Source organism: Chroicocephalus ridibundus, chromosome 3 (assembly GCF_963924245.1).
Source record: "Chroicocephalus ridibundus chromosome 3, bChrRid1.1, whole genome shotgun sequence".
Classification (NCBI taxonomy): Eukaryota; Metazoa; Chordata; class Aves; order Charadriiformes; family Laridae; genus Chroicocephalus; species Chroicocephalus ridibundus.
In genome coordinates, this window is record NC_086286.1 from 120,915,736 (window position 1) to 120,936,588 (window position 20,853).

The 20,853-nt window shown below is 47.0% G+C and overlaps 1 protein-coding gene across 3 annotated transcripts in view; it reads left to right on the forward strand.

Annotated features, from left to right (window-relative positions):
- Nucleotides 1-20,853, forward strand: part of KLHL29 (kelch like family member 29) — a 402,404-nt gene that overhangs the window by 347,881 nt on the left and 33,670 nt on the right. For all 3 annotated transcript variants that reach the window (XM_063330556.1, XM_063330557.1, XM_063330558.1), the window contains 3 exons: nt 3,668-3,927; nt 17,189-17,387; nt 19,971-20,153. In XM_063330556.1, the coding sequence (XP_063186626.1) occupies nt 3,668-3,927; nt 17,189-17,387; nt 19,971-20,153 (642 nt within the window). The remainder of the gene's footprint in view (nt 1-3,667; nt 3,928-17,188; nt 17,388-19,970; nt 20,154-20,853) is intronic.

Here is a 20,853-nt window from a genome sequence, read left to right on the forward strand (position 1 = left end):
GGGCAAAAGGCACAAAGACAAAGTTTGCAAAGAGGATGAGGGGGGCGCTAAGAGAAAAACTGAGCAATGGACCAGTGGTGAGCCCTGCGTGAACAGGCGTAGGCACCTGTGGGAGGAAGCCCTTATGGCCCTTAGGAATTCGAGAGAAAGTACTATGGTTAATTTTGTGTTCATCGAGAGAATATCGAGCCAGCTGGAGAACCACGCTGCCCAGCACTGGGGAAACTGCAGCATCAACCGTATCTGGAGATGGGAGAAATGGGCACACTCGCAGGGAAAATGAAACCTTTTGGACAATTAATGCCTCTGGAAGTCTTCTACCTATCGCTTACCTTCACAGAATTTTCACACTAGTAGGAATACCTGAGGAATAAGATCCCCATCAGAATGTACACAGAATATGATGAGGAAATGCACGTTTTACGCTAATTTTAGTGATAACCAAGTCATCATCTGGAAAGCATCCCTAAGTGAAAATACTGTACTTAATGCACACAGAGGGGGCTTGTGTCAACCACTGAGCTTCCATCATGCTGTTACCACAATCTCACTGCGTAATTCTTCTTACATACCACCTATCTCTGACTTTATCTCAAGTCGTCCCACTCCCAGAAGCGCAGTCTGCCTGGCCTGATTATCTCATGGTGACTCTGCACAGGATCCCACTCCAAAATCACGCCTAGCGCAAGTGGAGAATACTGGCTGCTGATCCGCAATATTATGACATACATAGGAAGAAATTTGCTAGCCAGCACTGTCTCAAATTAGTGAGAACCCGCTCAGTTACATCTGATATCCTTGAAGTCCACTCGTGAGTCTGTTATGAACGGTCCTTGAGCGTTGGGAATACTTAGTGGTCAGCAGTCATGTTCTGAATGGACTCAAGGTGAAACTGCATAAAAATACGTTGTTACACATTTGTGTAACAATTTGTGTTTCAGTGTTGTAAACATGTCACTATTGTGTGTGTCACTGTTGTAAACATGTCAGCATCCAAAGGAAAATGACTCAGGAGCAGGTGGAGCAGAACTGGTCCTTAGCGGTCTCTGTCGTGTCGGCATCCAGAAGGGCTCCTGGACTGCAGTCACTTGGGATGCGCTATTTTATATAGCAGAAGTCTGTGTCTAAGTAGTCGCATGGGCTACCTTTATAGTCAGTGAAGAGTAACAGGCACGGGTCTGCTCATCCTGCCAAAACATTACCAGATTAGCCCAGTATATTACCAGATTGCTTCTTGGAATTGCTCGTTTATGAGCGTACAGGGATACTAATATGATTGCACGGTTGCACCGTAGACAGCTGGAGTCAAGAGAGATCAATATTGCCCCCAAACTTTCAGTTGGAGGTGAAAAATTAAGTGTTTTTTCTGTTCACCGGGTAGAGATTTTCCGTACCTCTTACAGCTGTTGCCCCAGCCTCTGTCTTGCTCACCTGCAGTGAATCCCTCTAGTTCACATCCCGGCCTTCATCTTCAAAAGACGTCACTGTGCCCACCTTGCTGTGGTGCTCATCACAGCAAAAGTGACAAAGTTGCAAAAAAGCGTGTCACCGGCCTCCTGAACATACCCGAATCTGCATCTCCTCGGGACCCCTATAAACGGCTTCGCGATACTTGCCGAGTCAGACGGGGATAACGACGTTTGGGTCTGCCAGCGAGCAGTTTCTGGGAAGAGGAAGGAGTGAAGCTCAGAGGGACAAGGTGGAACTGCTTGGACACCAGTGTGGCAGGCTGCCTCAGTCGCCCAGCATTGTTAGAGGCTGAAAAACCTGTCCAGATCAGAAGAAACCAGTCGTGACCAGTGCTTTTTCTGCCCCACACCACAGGCTCAGCTGGGGCTGGTGTGGGAATCTCTGCTGATAGAGCCAGGCTGAGTCCCTGGAACATGAAGACATTCTTGCAAGGCTTTTCATCATGTGCTCGTAAACAGCTGCTTAATGAGTCAAACTTGATTGTTACCTTTATTATAAACCCTGTGAGGATAAGGTGGGGCAGTGTCCAATTTGTCTTGGACTTGAGAGTTTGCCAAGCCATGGTGAGAGTCTGGGGCTCTGGTAGATGATTATTTTACCCCCAGCCGTCTGCATACATGAAACTGTGTCAACAGCCAGAACCGAGAAGAGCATTTCGGTTCTTTTCTTTTTGGAAAAGAAGAAATTTTGGGAGCATTGTGCTTCACAGCTATCGCTTTGCAGCCTGTCTCTGGGCAGTCTTTGAGTGACAAAATCTACTGACAGCAAACAGTGCCGCTGCTCCAGTCTGCTTGAGGAAATGAGCTCCTTGGAGTCAGTACAATCAACTGATGCAAAATGAGATAACCTAGTTTTAAGATTGCCGGATCTGTAAAAGTAAATAAAAAGAGTTAAGGGGACAAAAAAAAAGAAGAAAAAAAAAAAAAAACACAAGACACAAACCTCCTAATCTCATGCCAGGTTTAAAAAAAAAAAAAAAAGTAGGTCATAATCTCATTTTAGTAAAAGCCATGTATAGATAGCATGCAGGTTTCAAATCTGATGAAGGCAGGACCTGGGTGTAGGGAAAAATCCCCGAGCATTTCCAGCCGAAGCAGTCTGATGGGAGTTCTGTTGGAAGAGATGTGGGGCTGTCGCACGTTCCTCTCCAGCGCCCTGAAATAGTGCACTAGGATACGACACTGCCCGAAGGTGATGCACTTCTTCCCTGGCAGCACAGAAGCCTGCCACTGGTACCGGTGCTTTTGTGATCTATTGCGGTCTGTCTCTCTCTTATTTATTTTTTTTTTCTTGGTCCTGTATCTTCAAAGAATATATTCTGCCTATTAGTAGTGGCTTGGTTAACAAAAGCTGAGAAGAATCTGAGAGTTCCTCTTATAAATGTCTGAAATTGGTGGGTTTTTCTTCAGAATAGCTGAAAAGGGAAAAAGTACAGTCAAGCGCATGGTGTAGCACACTTTTAACGCAGAGCTACACACTGTGCCGTTACTTCTGTTAGCCGGCTAGGAGATAATGCTGTCTCCTCTGTGCATGATTTTCTTTGAAACCCACTACACAACATTTAACAGAAGGCGTTAGTATAATCTGTGTTTTGCATAAGGGATGTCATCACATTCAGCAGCAACAAAGTTCCTTTGAAAAAAAAAAAAAAAAAGAGGGAGGAGGATTTTTTCTTTTCTTTATTTTTTTTTTTATTATTTGAAGTAGCTTAGTAGCTGAACAGGGCAAAAATTATCATAAAGCGGCTGCAGCATCCTCAGAAATGTCCTTAGTGCTGTTTGCATTCATTCTTAAGTGTCTGCACTGGTGTTTACATCTTTGCTGTTTCTTAAAGCAACGTTGGAGGCGGTAGAAATAGCAGCAGTCTCTTGGCTGGGTTCCCGTCCCTCGGGAAGCCCCAGATACTGCTGTGTCAGGAGGTTTCCCCGGTGCCTTGCGAAGGCTTACACGAAAAGCCAACTCAGAAAGTGCATTTCTCTCCCTGTCCCCAGCTCAGTTGTTAGACGGACTATGATTTTGTAGTTCAAGCCCCAATCCTAAAGTAACCCAGGGTGCTGCTCCTAATTAAGCCCCTGGAATTAATTGGGCTTTGTCCATGGCGCTTACTTTTTTCATGATCTCGGTAAAAATGGGAATCTTGCTTTTAATAATTCTCACGTCCTTTTTTTTTTTTTTTTTTTTTTTTGGCTCCTTTTAGAAAAACAGCTGACTGCTAGCAACTGCTTAGGAATATTAGCCATGGCTGAAGCCATGCAGTGCACTGAACTATACAACATGGCCAAAGCGTATGCCTTGCAGATTTTCCCAGAGGTGGCAAACCAAGAAGAGATCCTTAATATCTCAAAAGACGACTTCATTTCCTACATGTCCAACGACAGCCTGAACACCAAAGCGGAGGAGCTGGTGTATGAAACAGTGATAAAGTGGATTAAGAAGGACGCTGCGATCAGAGCTCAGGTAAAAATAATCTCAGCAGCCTCACTCTGCTCCCTTCCCATGAATGCCTCTTTTAAAATAGAAACCATCCCCGTGCAATTTTAAACATGAGGGTGCGTAGGAGATGGGATGGGCAGTTCCGATAAAAAAAGAGAAAGGGAGTGCACGCTATGCACAAAACGTGTGTAATTTCAAAATCTGAGCCCCATATCTGATCATTTAGAATCAAAATCTCGTTTGGCACAAAGCTTGGGCCTGGAGTTGTTGGCTGTGGGCTCGGTCAGAGATAAATCAGGCAGGATTAGATTTGTGTGAGATGCTGCTTTCAGAAGGCGATGCGTTTTAGTAACAGTGGGAAGTAAACATCTGTCAGAAAATCTGTATTTCTTTTGATGCCACATACTGAATGAGCATAACTTCAGTACATTAAAAAAAAAGATTCTGTATCTTTATTGGCTGCTTAGATAACCCCCTGGGTATTTTATATTTATTAGAGTTAGCCTTTCCTCAACCATCTGAGCTACGCAGTCTGCTCTTGACTTAAAAACCCGAGTGTATTACTTTGCCCAGCACTGTCTCCAGATAAAAGCTAGAAGCAACGACTGCTTGGAGGCTGATGGTTGTCCTTGGGGCCAGAAGACTTCCCTGGTGGTTTTTAAAAACCTGCCACTTGCCTTCAGTGCAGCTCTTGCAAGTCAGCTTTTGTGGCTAGTGAATTGTGGTGGTCGGAACCCCGAATCTCTCCATCTGGAAGCCAGTTCTCCCCGCAGCCCCCAAAAGGGGAAGGTTGTTTTCACCCTCTCCCTTCCTTTGGAGGCTGAAGTTTCTGGCCTGCCCTGGCCAGGCCAATTTCTTTTGATCCCCTGTCACAGTTATGGAGCAGACTGGGACTCAGGGAAACACTTTGCCACACATTTTTGTGTCCCAAATAACGAAATCACACCAGGGTCAACCCGCCACAGTCGCTCAGGAGGGGGATGCTGTGCCGGGGACCTACCGCTCTCTCTGACCACCTCCTGCACGTGCCGAGGATGCCTAATATTATTATTGCCTAAAACATTTACGCAATATCATTCATTTATTGAAACGGGCCCCTTTTTGGCTCTCACTGGCCTTGAAAAATGCTGTTTTACAGAGTATTTCACACCTTGCCTGAAGTTTGACGACAGCAGTCAGCTCTGTGCAGCTCTGAGCTCTGAACCTAATGCAACCTCGGGGATTGTTCCCGGGGCGCGGAGTGTGGGAGCCCCGCGGCAGGAGCCCCTTTGCCTGGTGCAAACAGAAGGTGTCGCTCACCAGCCGGTCCGGGTTACATTTTCAAACTTGCTGGTTTAAATATTTCCTTCTGTGCCCTACTGTGGCGAAGTTATGAACTTATTATGTTTAAGTGGTGGTTTTTCTTGCCCCCCCCCTCTCGCTGCCGCCACCACCACCACCACCTCCTCTTTCTTCCTCTCCTCTTGCGGCTGGTTTGGTTTTCTGGTTTGGTTTTTTTTTTTATTCCAAGTTGCCTTCCCCTCTGCCCTGCTTCTGCAGCGCCTTTGTAGTTTACGATGGCAGTTTTATTTGCTTCTCCAAATTTCTCTGCGGTGCTTTGGTTTCAGGCATTACTTTACATGGGATTTTAATTTTTAATTCGTATTTATCCAGAGATGAGGGTCTTGAATAAATTAATATGAAAGATACCGAGCAAATAACTATTTTCATGCCCAATCCTACCACTAAACTGGTGTCTTTGGATTGTAGCTCTCACTTTTTTGTACTCTGTGCACTGCTTGATCTATTATAAAGCTCTTAGTTAAATAGGTACTTATTTTCTAAAAGTAGGAACTCATACTTACCATGAAAAGTACTGTCTTTACAATAATGACTTCTGCATTTTCAGAGCCCACGGAGCAAATAGCTCTGGTGGTAGATTGAAAAGAAGATAGACCTAAATCATCTTATTTCTGATAAAGATGATGGGTGAAAATTTGTGCTTGGTGTATGGCAAGGCCCACCGTGCTGGGAAGTGCCCGGGCTCCCATGAGATGCACAGGCTGCTCAGAGCTTTGCGGGACTGGGCGACCACGGCAATGCCAAATGTGGGATGGACCTTCTTGCAGGAGCTGTGCATGGGTATTTGGATGGTTTGGTGAGGTGGCATCACTCAGTTCTCTTTAGACTCTTTGGGGTGGGGAACCAGCGTGTGGGGGACATCAGTGCAGGAACAGGATCGTCTCTTCTGCACCCAGCTGGTGGGATCTGTTGGGAGAGGTTTTAGCCATGAATTGGAACAGCCCCAAGACATCACTCCTGCTCTGCTGCACTTCTCAGGTGATCAGTCTGGTTTTATTTCTCTTTCCCAAAGGCGTTCCTGGCAGTTAAATCTTTGGGGTCCAGGGTTTCCAGGGCCTGCACTTTCTTCGTACCTCCCCCCTCCCCATCTTCCTTTGCATGACACGGCAGGCTCTATCATCACATTTTTATTTTCAATAGCTCCAACAGCACGTGATTAAAATGCCTCTTTGGCAGCTTCTTTCAAGCACTGATTCTCCCAAATTGGTGATCCTCCCAGAGGTGGATGTCTGGCACAAACAGGGAAAGGTCTGTGCTCTTCGTCTCACCTGCGTGTCCATCTTCCCTGGGCAAGCCTGGCAGGGGCTCGCTCACCAGAGACGTCCCCACAGAGGAGCTGGGAGAAGGAGCCTTCTCTCTAAATCAGCACCCCCTGCCCCCAGGGCGACTACAGCCCTCCAAAACTCCTTGTGCTTTAATTGCTTCGTGTCACTCTGGAGTGCAAGCTTACACCTGGGGACAGTAAATCTCACCGCTTGTGTTCCCCACGCCGCAGCTCCTTGCACCGCACTCTTACGGCAACTTATCCGTCGCTGCCTCCCCTCCTCTCTGGACCCCTTTCTGAGAGCCTCTGGGAAGGAGATTTTCAGCTGAGCCTCCTGTTCTCCTGCAAGGGCGTTAAATTTGCTATCTTCCTGCTCTTCTCTGCCTTTCTGAAAGCTCTTCTTCGGGTATCTAATTGTTTCTGCTCATGCTAATTCTTTCGCCACCATGCTGGAGGGCAGTGGCAGGGAAGGAACCAGGATTTACTTGTAAGGCAAGTTGAAAAGCTGTGCTCTGTCTGACTTTCCAAATTGTGCTCATACAAAGTCTTACAGCGCTTATAAAAGTGCTCTGGGGCATTACAAAAAACAGCATCCAAGCCTTGTTGCAAAGAGGGAGTAACAGTGCTTTAAAGTTTACTGATCCATCTACGTAAGACAGAAAGGCAGTTCAGATAATGACATGTGTGTTGAGCTAGGATTTGGTAAATAACTGTATCCAGTGCATTGGAGCAGCGCGCCGGCTCATATGGTGATGTTTATGGAGCTATTTTAGTGCTGCTGGTAGCGCAGTCGCGTAAAATCGGTCTCACCAAAAGAAGCAACCTGTGACGTGAAGTCTGGACTCGGTAGGTAATTTCCTGTACCAGCGGATGCAGAGCGCTCGTTGTGGGAGCTCTCTTGATTGCTTGTCACCGAGTGGAAAGCCTGCAGCCGACTGACACATCTGGAAAAGCTGAATTCACTGTTTTTTCTATTTATTTCTCTTCCTGACTGAGGGACAAGACTGTAGGGTTTATCCTAATGGTTATCCCGTTGATAAGCTTATTACAACTCCGGCAAACTCATGCAAAAAATATATTGCATGATGGAGGCTTTACTGTCTGGAAACCAGGATGGTCTGGTTTCCATCCCAACAAGCAAAGATTTCTGCCGGGCCCTAAGCAGCCTTCACCTGAGCTCATCCCCCAGCTCTCTGCGTGGCCTTGAGCAGGTGGTTACACCTTTCTGTGCCCATTTCATAGAATCATAGAATCATAGGGTTGGAAGGGACCTCTGGAGACCATCTAGTCCAACCCCCTGCCAGAGCAGGGTCACCCAGAGCAGGTGGCACAGGAACGCGTCCAGGCGGGTTTGGAATGACTCCAGAGACAGAGACTCCACCACCTCTCTGGGCAGCCTGTGCCAGGGCTCTGCCACCCTCAGAGTAAAGAAGTTCCTCCTCATGTTTAGGTGGAACCTCCTATGCTCAAGTTTGTGCCCATTACCTCTTGTCCTGTCCCTGGGCACCACTGAAAAGAGCCTGGCCCCATCCTCCTGACACCCACCCTTTAAGTATTGATAAGTGTTGATAAGGTCCCCCCTCAGTTGTCTTTTTTCCAGACTGAAGAGACCCAAATCCCGCAGTCTTTCTTCATAAGAGAGGTGTTCCAGTCCCCTCATCATCTCGGTAGCCCTTTGCTGCACCCTCTCCAGCAGTTCCCTGTCCCTCTTGAACCGGGGAGCCCAGAACAGGACACAGCACTCCAGGTGCAGCCTCACCAAGGCAGAGTAGAGGGGGAGGATGACCTCCCTCGACCTGCTGGCCACACTCTTCTTGATGCACCCCAGGATGCCATTGGCCTCTTGGCCGCAAGGGCACATTGCTGGCTCATGGTCATCCTGTTGTCCCCCAGGACTCCCAGGTCTCTTTCAGCTGAGCTGCTCTCCAGCAGGTCAGCCCCCAACCTGTACTGGTGCATGGGGTTGTTCCTCCCCAGGTGCAGCACGGTATTTCTTATGCTATTAGCTGGAGGGAAGTGATGCCTCCCACGTGGGCTGTTGGGAGGATCTGGTGGATAACGAGCCACGTTTTCCGCTGGTACTAACGACTGCTGGAGCTGCACAGAGCTGCCGTCATGCCCAGCGTCAGTGCAGAATGGGGAAGGTGGGAAGTTGCCGGATGTGCAGCAATTTGCTGCCTGCCCAGAGCATGGACATTCCAAAGCTCATTGGAAACTTTCCCACTTTCTGCGCCAAGTCCAAAGTTGTATCTGTTTTCGCTGACATAAAAAAACATAGCAACATGTTTATTAATAACAGAAAGCCTGGGAAAGCAAGACGTCCAGTTGCATGAAGCTTCCCTCTCGCCATGAGGAGGGACAAGAAGTGAGGAGAGGACAAACATTCCAACAAGTTGCCCGGAGTAGTGGTGGAAGAGAGGCAGGTACTGCAACGATGAGGGACAGGCGAGAAGCTCGGCTGAACGGCGGTCACCTTTTGTTGCACTCTGCAAGGATATAATCGTGTGCCCTTTTTTTAAACCCCGTTTAAAATCACAGTGTCCAGCAGCAAAATGGAATGTCTCCACCATAAAAGCCTTCTATTAACAAGCCTTCTATGAGATTGTGTCCTCAGAGGCAGATTTGTCTAAACAGCATCTTCATGGTGCCTGAGAACCAGAGATGCGTAGACAAATTGGAGGTAATTTAGAGAAGAGCAACACAAATGATTAAAAGACTGAAGGAACTGATGTGAGAAAAAAAAAAGATTAAAAGATATGAATATGCATGACTTGGCCTAATGACAGCTAAAGAGGGATAAACGTCTGCAAGTGTTTGAAGCCCTAAGGAGAGGAGTTGCCTGGAAGAATGCAAGGGGTGTAACAACAGTAAGGACCACTGGGATTATTTGAGACTTGGCAAATTAGTCTAAGCAAACACAAAGCCCACCTGAAAGCCCTGTGTCTGTCAGTCAGGGTAAGGAAAGGTGATGGAGAGAAGGAGAGAGTATTTATGTAAAAAGTGCTACAAATGCCCATGAGTTATATTTTGGCAGTGACAGAGAATGGCAGTTGGGCGGCAAGAGCCTACACAGGAGAAGGGGTTGGTAACCATGAGAAAGCAGATGGAAGATCCCTGGTCTGTGGTTAGGCTGTTGACACGGTAGCGTAATTTCTCAGGTACATTTTAAAGAGTCTCCAGAGTTACGCGGAAGAGCGGCTTGCTCCGAGAATATGACAGGGAACAAGCACAATTCCAACGCTGCTCTGTGGTGACAAGGGAGGTAATGATGCATTCAGAGGCTGATACCCAATACCAGCATGTACAAATTACTGAAGTTCATCATAATAGGGAATTAATTGATCCATCAATGTACTTAAGGGCATCAAGCTTCAGGAAAGGAGTGCTGGGATAAGTATGAAAACGATGCTTCCAAGGGAGCCTAAGTGAATTAGGCACTAACACTCTGTTATGGTTCAATTAGGCTTCTCTGAAAAGCCCGGACAACCCTGATGCTTTGAGATCCGTTTGTGGGAAGAGCAGGCAAAGTCAAAAAGAGGCCATAATGAAAGTGCAAGAAGCTCCAATTTCTCGGGAAGTGAAAAACGCACGGGATGAGCAGTAACCCCTGTGACTTCCCAGGGACGGGCTGCTCGGAGAGCCCAGATTTAAATGAGGCTTTTGCAGACACGCTCAGAGCCTGTACAGGCTTAGAGAGGGAGAGGAAAAGGCAGCAGCAGGAACAGAATCAGCGCAGCAACATGCCCTTAGCTGTGTATTGGAGAAAGAAACTGCATTAAATAAAAAAAAAAAAAAAAAGAGGATGCAGGTGACATTAGCAGTTCCTTAAATTCCCCCTGTACTAAACTTCTAAGTTTTTTTAAAGGGATGCCCTTGACTGAAAATCCGCTGAATTGTTTCTCAGAAGTTTAAATTGGTTTGCGGAGCTCCCTTGTCTCCCAGTCCTCTCAGTCTCTTAATTTGAGGCTTTTCCAATATATTTCCTATTTTTTGCAAAGTATTTCTCTGCTGTGGCTGAAGCAGTGGCCTTACACAGACACGCGTCCACAAGCAGCTCCTCACGTGTGCTGACTTGCATCACCTTGTGCTGCACGTGGCCCCGGCCCTCAGGATGGATCTCCAGGAAAAAAAAAAAAAAAATGGTTTTACACTGTAGGCAAGAAGCGTTTTGGAGAATTACGACGCATGGATTCATGCCTCAGTGTGTCGTAGGGATGGATGGATCAGGAGTTTACTTGGTTTTGCGAAGCAACTTATAAGCTTCAGCCGTTTTGTTGTTGGCAGCGTGCTTTTGTGGTACATCTGTGTGCACACGGGTGGTTGAATAGGTGACTGCCCATAAACAAAAGAAACGCCACTCACCTCTGTAGTAATCTTTGGGGGAATTCAGGGGCTTTATTTGATAGAGTTTAATCAGCAAGATAGCGATTGTGCAGTAAGAGCAGAGTTTTTGTAAGCTTCAGTATCAGGTAGACTCCAGGTATGATGGAGCAATGATTTATCTTCCTGCATATTTAAAAAACTCTCATCGTATTACTGCTAGAAATACCTGCCCGTGTGCTGCTTTGCAAACAGTTCAGGGAAAAGGACAGCAGTTCGCTTTATGCGGCGCTGATGACATTACGCTGTTTAGTCAGCTGTGCTGCCATAAAGATGTCACGTTGAAACCTTATTTCAGGAAGACAGAGGGGCTGCTCCTTCCTTCTTGCTAGGCGTGAGATTTATGCACGTGGCATCTCGCCACCAAAGCACGGGCTGAACCCAGCGCCTGTGAGCCAGATTTTCTGCCACGTGTTTATCTCATGATATTATGAGGCTGTCGGCTGACATGCTACCCAGCCTTTCGGTTCAATCTGAAGGGACCAGTTGAATGCCAACAAGACAATACGCGTGGTTAATAAATACCGAGCACACCAGAGACCTTAGGTTGGGCTTGGATGCAACCTTGGGTGTAGGAATGTGCAGGGGGTTACTGGAAACACAGCATGTCTTTGTAATAACCTAGAGTTAGATGTATCAAAGCAAGTACCCTCATTACCAGGCGCAGGGCCGCGCCGTGAAAATCCGGATGGAAAAAGCATATTTCTGAGAATGACAAAGCAGTGCACCAACAGCTTTGGCTTCCCCAAAGCAGCCAGTTCCCTGCTGGGCTTGCACTCAGAAACTTGGAGCTGGCAATATTTTGACTATCAGGTTGGATAACCTGCTGGGGAAGCCCGGGCTGGGCTGGAGATGGTTGTGGGGAGGGACCGCGCACGTCACCGCTCCAGTACACCTTCTTGCTTGGCCACCACGCTGCATCTCCAGCCGTCATTGTCGGCTCGCTACCTGTCCGCAGGGTAGGCATCAACGGCTAGCATCTGCTTGTTTGGGGGTTTGGGGTGGCCTTTTTTAATTAGAGTGCCCTCTTCTCATTTGAAGGATTTTTATGCAGTGGGGAATTGATTCTGCTTCAGATCTGTCCCCGATGGCTTCCTCCATCTGAGGTCGTCCTTGCGGCAGCTCTCAGATTGAACCGGTGCAAGATGTGTGGCCAGTCTGAACCCAGGGTTTGCGTGAGATGACAGCTCTCTTCTCAGATGAATGAAATATGTTCCTACTTCATAATGTTTTTAAAAAGTCTCTTGGAGTTGCGCATAAAGAGCTGAAACAGCAGTTTGTTGTTGGAGCAAAACCCTGTCGTAATGTGGGTAATCTAACTTCTCCGTATTTCTAGCTGAAGCCCGTTTCTTTCGGCAGATAGCACAAAGGATCCTTTGTGGGAAGAACAGTAAACTAGAGAGACACATGAGTTATAAGGCATAAGGGAAACATTATTTTAACCTCTCTGGGCATTACTTCAAAAATGTTAAAAATCTTGAGAGCTTTCCAGTGTAGCATTTAAGGAGCAGGAAATTTGACTCTGTAGCGGTGAACGTATTTCCTTGTAAAAGTAACTTTGTACTGTTGTAGCCCACGTGTATGCAGGAGCACATTGAGAGTCCTTTTGGAGAATACCTGTGAGGATTTCACTGGATTAGAGATTTGAGAATAAAAAGATTATCATTATGTGATACTGAAGAGGATTGTGTAACGGAGACTTAGAAGATACCAGAACAGAGCCCACTTGCAAGCAAGTACTCATAATACTGATATAATTGGTAGGAGATGAAGTGTCACAAAAACTTTAGCAAAGCAAATATCCTCACTCAAACCGCCAGCCAGGAACAAAAAAACCCACATTCAACTGTTTTGTAATCTACTTTGCTCAAGCTCTGGCCTGCCTACAGAGATGAGAGTAACTTATGTGAGAACCGATTATTGGGGAAAGGCTTGGAAGGGTTGACTTCAAGGTGTAGCGTATCGTGTTGATCGTGTATTCCTCTGAGTCAACGCTATCACAATGATAACGTTTAGGCTTCCTGATAGTGTGATTGCGACCTTCCGAGAACAGCAGCCAGGGCAAATGGACATGAAAATTCCCACCAGAGGGGAGAATTAATCACCGTCCAATGTGGGTTGATGTCTGGTTGTAGACATCTCGGTGTGGCGTGGTCTGAGGAACACACACCGTTTCCCGGGAGCTGATGGCTCACTGTTTTAGGACAGAGGGGACATAGATATTCTCTGCCTCCTCTGGTGCTTGATGCATCCTCTCAGCTCAGATTGCTCTGGGGACTGCGTTAAGCGCGTTGACTAAATCTCTATTAATTATAACATGAGTTTACACATGTCTAGCTGACAAGTAAATACTTGCTTGTATGTACCTATTTAGGTGTCTGAATCTAGAGCTGAATCTCTCCCCCCAAAATGGTTAGGTAATAAAGGAAAGATAAGATCTCTTAAGATTTTTCTTTCCCTGTTTTTTATGAAACACGCTGGTGATTGCAAGCTGGTTGAAGAGCCTGCTTTCAGTTCAGCTGCTGACATTGGTATCGGTGGAATAGGTGCCTTGAAGCAGGCCAGATAACATCTCTCACAAGGCACTACTCTGCTGTGTCCCCAGTAGACTGTCCAGAAAGCGTTTGCTCAGGTGGTAGCGGTGCCCTGGCTCCTGCAGAATCACCCCGGCCGTGCACGGCATCACGGGGGTATCTGGCAGCGTCACCGCTCAGCAAGGAGTTTATGGACTAGATCCTCTGCTGGTGCAAAACCCGAGCAGCTCCCTTCATCCAGCAGGAGCTATGCGGAGCTGCACGTCACCTGCCAAACCAGTCCTGACAGTGTTCAAAAACTTCCCTAGCATTTTAAGCGATAAATTCGTTAGATTTTTGCATAGTGGTGTCCATTTTCAAGGAGCTGAGGCATGGTCTCCCATGTCTATGAGTTGATAACTCCCAATTTTAGGCCAGAAGAGGCGTTAATATTCTCTGCTTCACCCTGGTGTGTGATGCAGGTTGTAGAGTAGTCGTGATTCCCAGCAAAGACCCGAGAAATATTTCTATTTGTCCAGCCAGTGCCTGTGCAGCCAAGTAGCAAGACGAAAATGCCCTCGGAGATACAGGTGTAAACCACAACTCCAGGGACCAGAGGTTGTTTGTCTGATGAATTTGGCAACATGCTCTGCGCAGGTATTATGCTGTTTTAATAAAAACCGGTAACATCAGTAGGTGCCGTAGATATTTCATAGCTGTAGAAGGAACAATGGAAAGGCAAGAGAGAATGGAGAGCAAATAAGAAACGGTAAGGAGGTTGAAATCCTTTATGGTGCTTATTCCAGTCTTAAATGAAAAGGATAACAGTAACAGGATATTTAGTACAATCATAGCTAACGGAGCTAGGAAGCTTTCATAAGGGAGAATCCAAAAGAAAAAGGCTGCTGATTGCCTAAATCACTTGAATATTCTTAAATCAGTGAGGCTAAATGAAATTCACCCTTGACTATAGTGCTTAAAAGAGCTGATGCAAAAAGCCATTGGTTTATAAAAGCCTCTCCTGTCTTCTAGAGACACTGCGATGGTACGTACTCTTCAAATCCCTTGGTGAAAAACACGGCGATTATATGTGCCCCTAATGCCATCAGCAATGAGCCCGAGTCGCGACTGCGTGTGGTCGTGGGTGCGCACACACACGCAGAGCCGGCTTTTTCCAGCTCTTTGAGCAAAAGGAGGAATAAGAGTGAAAAGTGACATCAGTTTTGATATGTGACATTAATTTTCAAGCTGATGAAAGGGAGCAACATGTTCTAATTATTATTCCCCTTCAAAATAAGCCACGAGCTCAGACAAAAGAGGAGAGAAAGGGGGGAAGAATCCTGGAGAGAAACAGAATCACATTTTCTCACTTATCTAATTAAAGCAAGGTGGGCGAGCGAGAGGGAGAGCTCGCCGTGCTCAGGCAGCGGTGCTGCCTCGTTCGTGCTGGGAAAGGTGGGAGATGGAGGTAGTTGCTCCCCCGGGCCCATGGGAATTCTCTGTCCCTGCCGGAGGGGAGCTCTCTTCCTGCTCGACTTCAGGACTGATGCTGCTCAAACCCCGTGTCCTAATTTAGTGGCACGACTGTTTATGCGTGTGTTTTGCCTTGGTTCATGGTATGGATGTTTCCAGCGCAGACCTGCCCCGGGAGCATCAGGGGCAGCACTGGCGTGTCCCACCGCACCGAGGGAAGGTGCTGGCTCCGCTATAGACTCCGTATATTTTACAACTGTATTTAAACTGCTCTTTAGCGCCTCATTCTGCTCCCTGAGCAGCCTGTAGTGGGGATTAACCTGCCCCGGCGGGTTGTCTGGCTCGTCCCTCGTATACATACTATCGGCATTATTCCCATGTCCCGATGCCACGTTCCGTCTTGGCTCTTGTGTAAGGTTAAACGCCTCCAACCTTCTTAAAAAAAGCACTTCCTGAAATCAGAGCTTTGCCACCCACTGCCATATGTCCACTGCTCCCTCTCCTACAAGGTACCGTTTAATGACATTAAGCTATCTGCAGCCAAGTGCCTGACATTTGTGACTCTGGGGAGAGGAAGCAGCCGTTTTACCTTCTAGAAAGCGCCTTGGAAATGGATTTCAGCAAAGGAAGAGAGAGGAGTGTCTTCTTTTCTGGTTTGGAGGCTGATGAAGTGATCTCAAGCCTTACTCGGCCCCATGCCGCGCCAGAGGTAATAGCGCGGAGCCACGGACTCGCTGCTCCCGTGGGTGGGTGGGGTTTTTTTCAGAAGAGGAGCGCCGTCATTTTTCCATCCCTTTTGCATCACCCAAACAACTTTTTTATCCCCAAACAACTGCAGGGTGGTCAGGCCTCAACTTGTCGGGCTGTACCTATAATTGCCAGCCCTGGTGTCACGGGGCTGAGACCCTGGTCGTCTCCCTGCTGCACGTGTGGGGTTCAGCTCCCCTCAGGCCGTCACATCCTCGCTTTGACTGAGCTTGCGCCAGGCCGATGTGGCTCTCCGGCAGGAAAACGGTGTGAATTCCTATTTTCCTCGCAAATAAAGCCTGCGTCTTCAGTTTGGGTGAGGAAAGGGGAAGCCCTGGAAGCAGTCCCAGGTGTCGCCGCATCCTCACCTGCCTGCCCAGCCCATCAGCCAGCCAAGGTCACATCCCTGCCCTCCCATCTCACTGTCTCCCTGACCCATTCCTGTCCCTGCTCCTGCTGTGACTTGGCTCTCCTGCGCTGCAGGGACAGGCACACGGCTGAAAGCGAGAGCCAAGTAGCTTCTGGAAGACCAGAGGCATCTGCAGGCCAGCAGATGCTGCTGGCACCCAGCGTTTCTCAGGACCGGTCGCGCGGACCTCAGGAATATTTATTTGCATCCTGGCCTCAATCCCAGTTGGGATCTTTGGACGCTGCTGCTATATGAATATTTATTACAACAGATGATTATCTTTTCTTGCTGCGCACCCTTAGTTTGCATCCTCTGTGTGTGTGCGTTTCTTCTCGAGAACCACTTTTCATTGTACTCTTTCGCTGTGTTATGATATAAGCAATTATATATAAAAAGAATAATCTGGGGATGGACTCTCGGTTTTTCGATTGCAGTTTTCTCTCTTGGGGTTTTGTTCTCCTTTAAGCCGTGTTCAGTGACAGACAGCTTCATTTGCTCAGGTGTCCTTTGCCCTCTGAGGTTTAATGTATTTATTTAGAAGATGAAACTTACTGTCAGTATTTGTATAGCACCCTCTGGAGTCTGACTTCCCCAAAATCTAGAACTACATGATTTGTTTCACCAACAAATAAACCCTATATATTAAAAGATTTTTAGCAAATTGGCTGGTATTGTTCAGTTCCTGCCATAGCGGTTATGAAATCCATCCTATTTACTGGGTTTTGTTTCACGTTTAGAGTGCCAGAAAAAACTAGTTTAGGGGTTTTTTTACAGTGCAACAACCACACTTACATTTCAAGGTTAATTCAGAAAACTCAAAAGCTTACACCATGGCTCCAGTGCACCAGGTGTTACATTCAGCCAGAGTTCAGGATGAGCTTTTGTTTCAAAAATCCCCCCATACAGTGGTACATAACAAGGGTCGCCACCTTTTGAGGACTATTTCTGATCCGTCTGGGACCAAAACCAGCCTGGGTCGGGGAGCACCGAGGGCCGCGTTGTCTCTGTCCCACCCGATTGCTAGGCCGGGCTTGTACGCGGCATCCATGACGAGTGTCTTTCCAGGTGGGGTGACAGGGGACAGCGTGCAGGGAAGGAGGCGGAGATGCCGAGTGGCACAAAGGCTGCAGTATGTTATTATTGTTGTCCCCCCCGCAGTATGCCGCGGAGCTGCTGGCAGTGGTGCGCCTCCCCTTCATCCATCCCAGCTATCTGCTGAACGTTGTTGACAACGAGGAGTTGATAAAGTCTTCAGAGGCTTGCCGGGACCTAGTGAACGAAGCCAAACGTTATCACATGCTGCCACATGCCCGACAAGAGATGCAGACGCCGAGGACCCGGCCCAGGCTCTCTGCAGGTAAAGCAAAACTTCCTTCGGTGATACCAGCTCGCCGCTCCGGCAGCTCTCGGGCATGGCCAGGACATGCCCTGGGATGGGGCACAGACCTCAGCTCCTTCCTTCGGCTCCTTCTTGGAGCCTGATGATACTTCAAATTCAGTTTTACATTTCTGTTTTGCTCAAGCATTTAAGAACCTCTCCCGATGGTCAGACGAGTGTTTTTAGATGGACGCTCCTGAAATGATTTTTAAATGTAGCCTGATTTTGAGGAATTACTAGCTTTGGCAAAAACCATAATGTTCCCCCGTTGTCCTGAAAGTGAACCCTCCATGCCTCAGTTTCTCTAGCTGCAAAAATATGTGATATTTGCTTCTTTGCCACTCAGACTCTTGCAGGGGGTAGCTGATTAATATTCATAAAACAGCTTCACCTTCACAGAGCTATGCAAACACATTATTTTCATACAGTGAGTCTTACACTACCAGTCCAGGTTGTTTGCTGCCTCCCAAACAAGTGGATCATACACAATATATTCCCTTTTAAAAACCCAGCAGCTGTCAAGAACTGTGCTGCTTCAAGAAGTTTCTCGCCTGAGGAAAGCGCGCATTTTCCTTTTTGGAAAAATACATGAGAAAAACCCAAGTGCCCGACTCGCCAGCAGAGCCCGTATCACGGCAGTGTGAGAAATATCCTAAATATTTGTTGAACAGAGAGTGGTACAAATACCATGTAGGAAAACCGTATCCCAGAAGTAGTCGGATGAAACAGGTGTATTGTTTTAACGTGCTGCCTGTACTTCTGCCTCCCGTCAGTACAATCGCAAAGCCAGGCAAAACTTTCCGGCGCTGCCACTAATGCTAATGTGGCGTGGAGACGGCATATCAAACCACGGCATTTGCAGCTTCTGGAGCCTGCCTCATCAAGGCACCTTTCAGGAGGATGAAGTGTAGAGGACTTTCAATAACAATCTACCCTAAAAAGTCTTTCATTGAAGACAACTAATGGTGTGATGTTTGAAGGGATTTTTGAAAAGTGCTTATTTTATGTATATAAAATTGTAGGTGTAATGTGAACCATTTCCAGAAGCTTGTTGATGAGGGAAAAGTGATTCTCTCGGGGTAAGAGAGGGTGATTGTAGTTTTTTAGGTCAGAGTCTAATTATATAGAATCATGTTATTTTGCATATCAGCGGCATTCACGTAGGCACAAAGGATCTCTAAACACCCTTTGTGGACTCTCTGCAGCATGTCACATGCCCTCTCGAGGTCATTGATTATAATCAAGTTATGTCTTGCACAGGTGATTAGATTTTCTGGTATGGCACAAAAATAATGATCTCTTGTTACTGAGAAATATTTATTTAAAACTGTACAGCACTTTAACTTAATAACTTTTTAGAGAGTAACCTTGCTTGAATGACACAAATATATTTTTTGAAAAAGCTAATGAAGAATGGCAATAATCCATTACTCTGAAGACGCGTTTCTCTCCGCCGCGGCTCCTAATCTCTCTTGCTGGCAATCTCACTTCTGCGCTTCTGACCCCCCCCCCTCCCGGCCTGTGCACACTTGTCTCTGGGCTGGGCACCGTAACACATCACAGCAATGAGTCTGGCCGCGAGCACAGCTCATGAAATGGTGATTCCTTCCGACTCGTGGCCTCGTGGTCCTACTTCTGAGCCCACCTCTCCTGGCAACAAGTTGCACTGGGGCTTACAATTGCTGCAGAAAGATTTTTAACACTTCTGCTAAACGCTAAATCCAAACCATCCCCAGCACTTGACTCTCAGGGTTGGAGCCAGAAAACGTCACAGAGTTAAACTGCGATCCATCACTGTGGAGATGAGTCTGGAGTAACGCTTGGATCGGATTTGACTCAGCTCTGGCTGTAAAGTGGGAATAAATTGCACTATATTATATATATATATATAACTATATTAGGGCAGGGGCTGTCTCCGTTGCATTTCCTAGCACCTAAATGCTGATCCATAGCTTGAGTACATGTTATCCACACCTGGAAAACCTTCATTCTCTGGAAGAAGCACAAACAAACCCACCAGAAAATGATCTGTTCATAGAGTATATGGAGAGGGAAGATCGGGACAAAGAACCATAACCATAGCCTAAGTCTCCTCCAGACGTTAGCTTTTAGTGTGAGAATGCCTTCTTCAGGTTGAAGTCCAAACATATTTTCCCTGGATAATGGCCAAGATCCAAAGCTATCACAATCCCTGACAAAATTCCCATTTTCTTCAGTGGAACAGGAATTTGCTACGTGCAGGTCTCACTCGAAGACTGTTGAAGTCAACAGACATCTTTACATGGAAAGGCCTTTTTTTCTTTCCCCTTCAAGTTTTGCCCAGATGGCATGCTCCCTCCCAAGTTCTCCCAAGGGTGTTCATAGTGTCATTCCTCACCCACTGCTCTCCCACACATGCACACTCCCTTTTTTCTCACCCTTCCTGGTTTCATTGCACAGTCTAAAACAGATTTTTATGTGATGCATTAAAATTACCCCGACTGCCGAGTATTTTTTGATAGGCCTCTGCCTGGTTGAGAGTTGTAACTTTTTATAATATTATTTTTCTTACTTGAATCCTAGGCGTGGCCGAGGTAATAGTCTTAGTTGGGGGGCGTCAGATGATCGGCATGAATCAACGTGCTTTAACAGCGGTCACTTGCTTAAATCCACAAAACAACAAGTGGTACCCGTTGGCCAGCCTGCCCTTCTATGATCGAGAGTTTTTCAGCGTGGTCAGTGCTGGGGACAACATCTATCTCTCAGGTAAGCATCAGATTTCATAGAAACGTAGAATCACAGAATAGTTTGGGTTGAAGGGACTTTTAAAGATCATCTAGTTCCTACCCTCCTGCTATGGACAGGGACATCTTCCACTAGATCAGGTTGCTCAAAGGCCCATCCAACCTCACCTTGAACGTTTCCAGGGATGGGGCGTCCTCAGCTTCCCTGGGAAACCTGTTCCAGTGTCTCACCAACCTCATCATAAAAAATCATGTACAATCTAAATCTGCCCTCTTTCAGTTTAAAAGTGTTGGCCCTTGGCCTGTCACTACAGGCCCTGGTAAAAAGTCTCTCTCCGTCTTTCTTATAAGCCCCCTTTATATATTGAAAGGCCTCAATAAGGTCTCCCCAGAGCCTTCTCTTCTCCAGGCTGAATAACCCCAGCTCTCTCAGCCCGTCCTCACAACAGAGGTGCTCCAGCCCTTCGATCAGCTTCATGGCCTGCTCTGGACCCATTCCAACAGGTCCATATCTTTCCTGTGCTGAGGGCTCCAGAGCTGGATGCAGGACTCCAGGTGGGGTCTCACCAGAGTGGAACAGAGGGGTAGAATCCCCTCCCTCGACCTGCTGGCCACGGTTGTTTGGATGCAGCCCAGGATGTGGTTGGCTTCCTGGGCTGCAGGCTCACATTGCCAGGTCATGTCCAGTTTTTCATCCACCATTATCCCCCAGTCCATCTCCA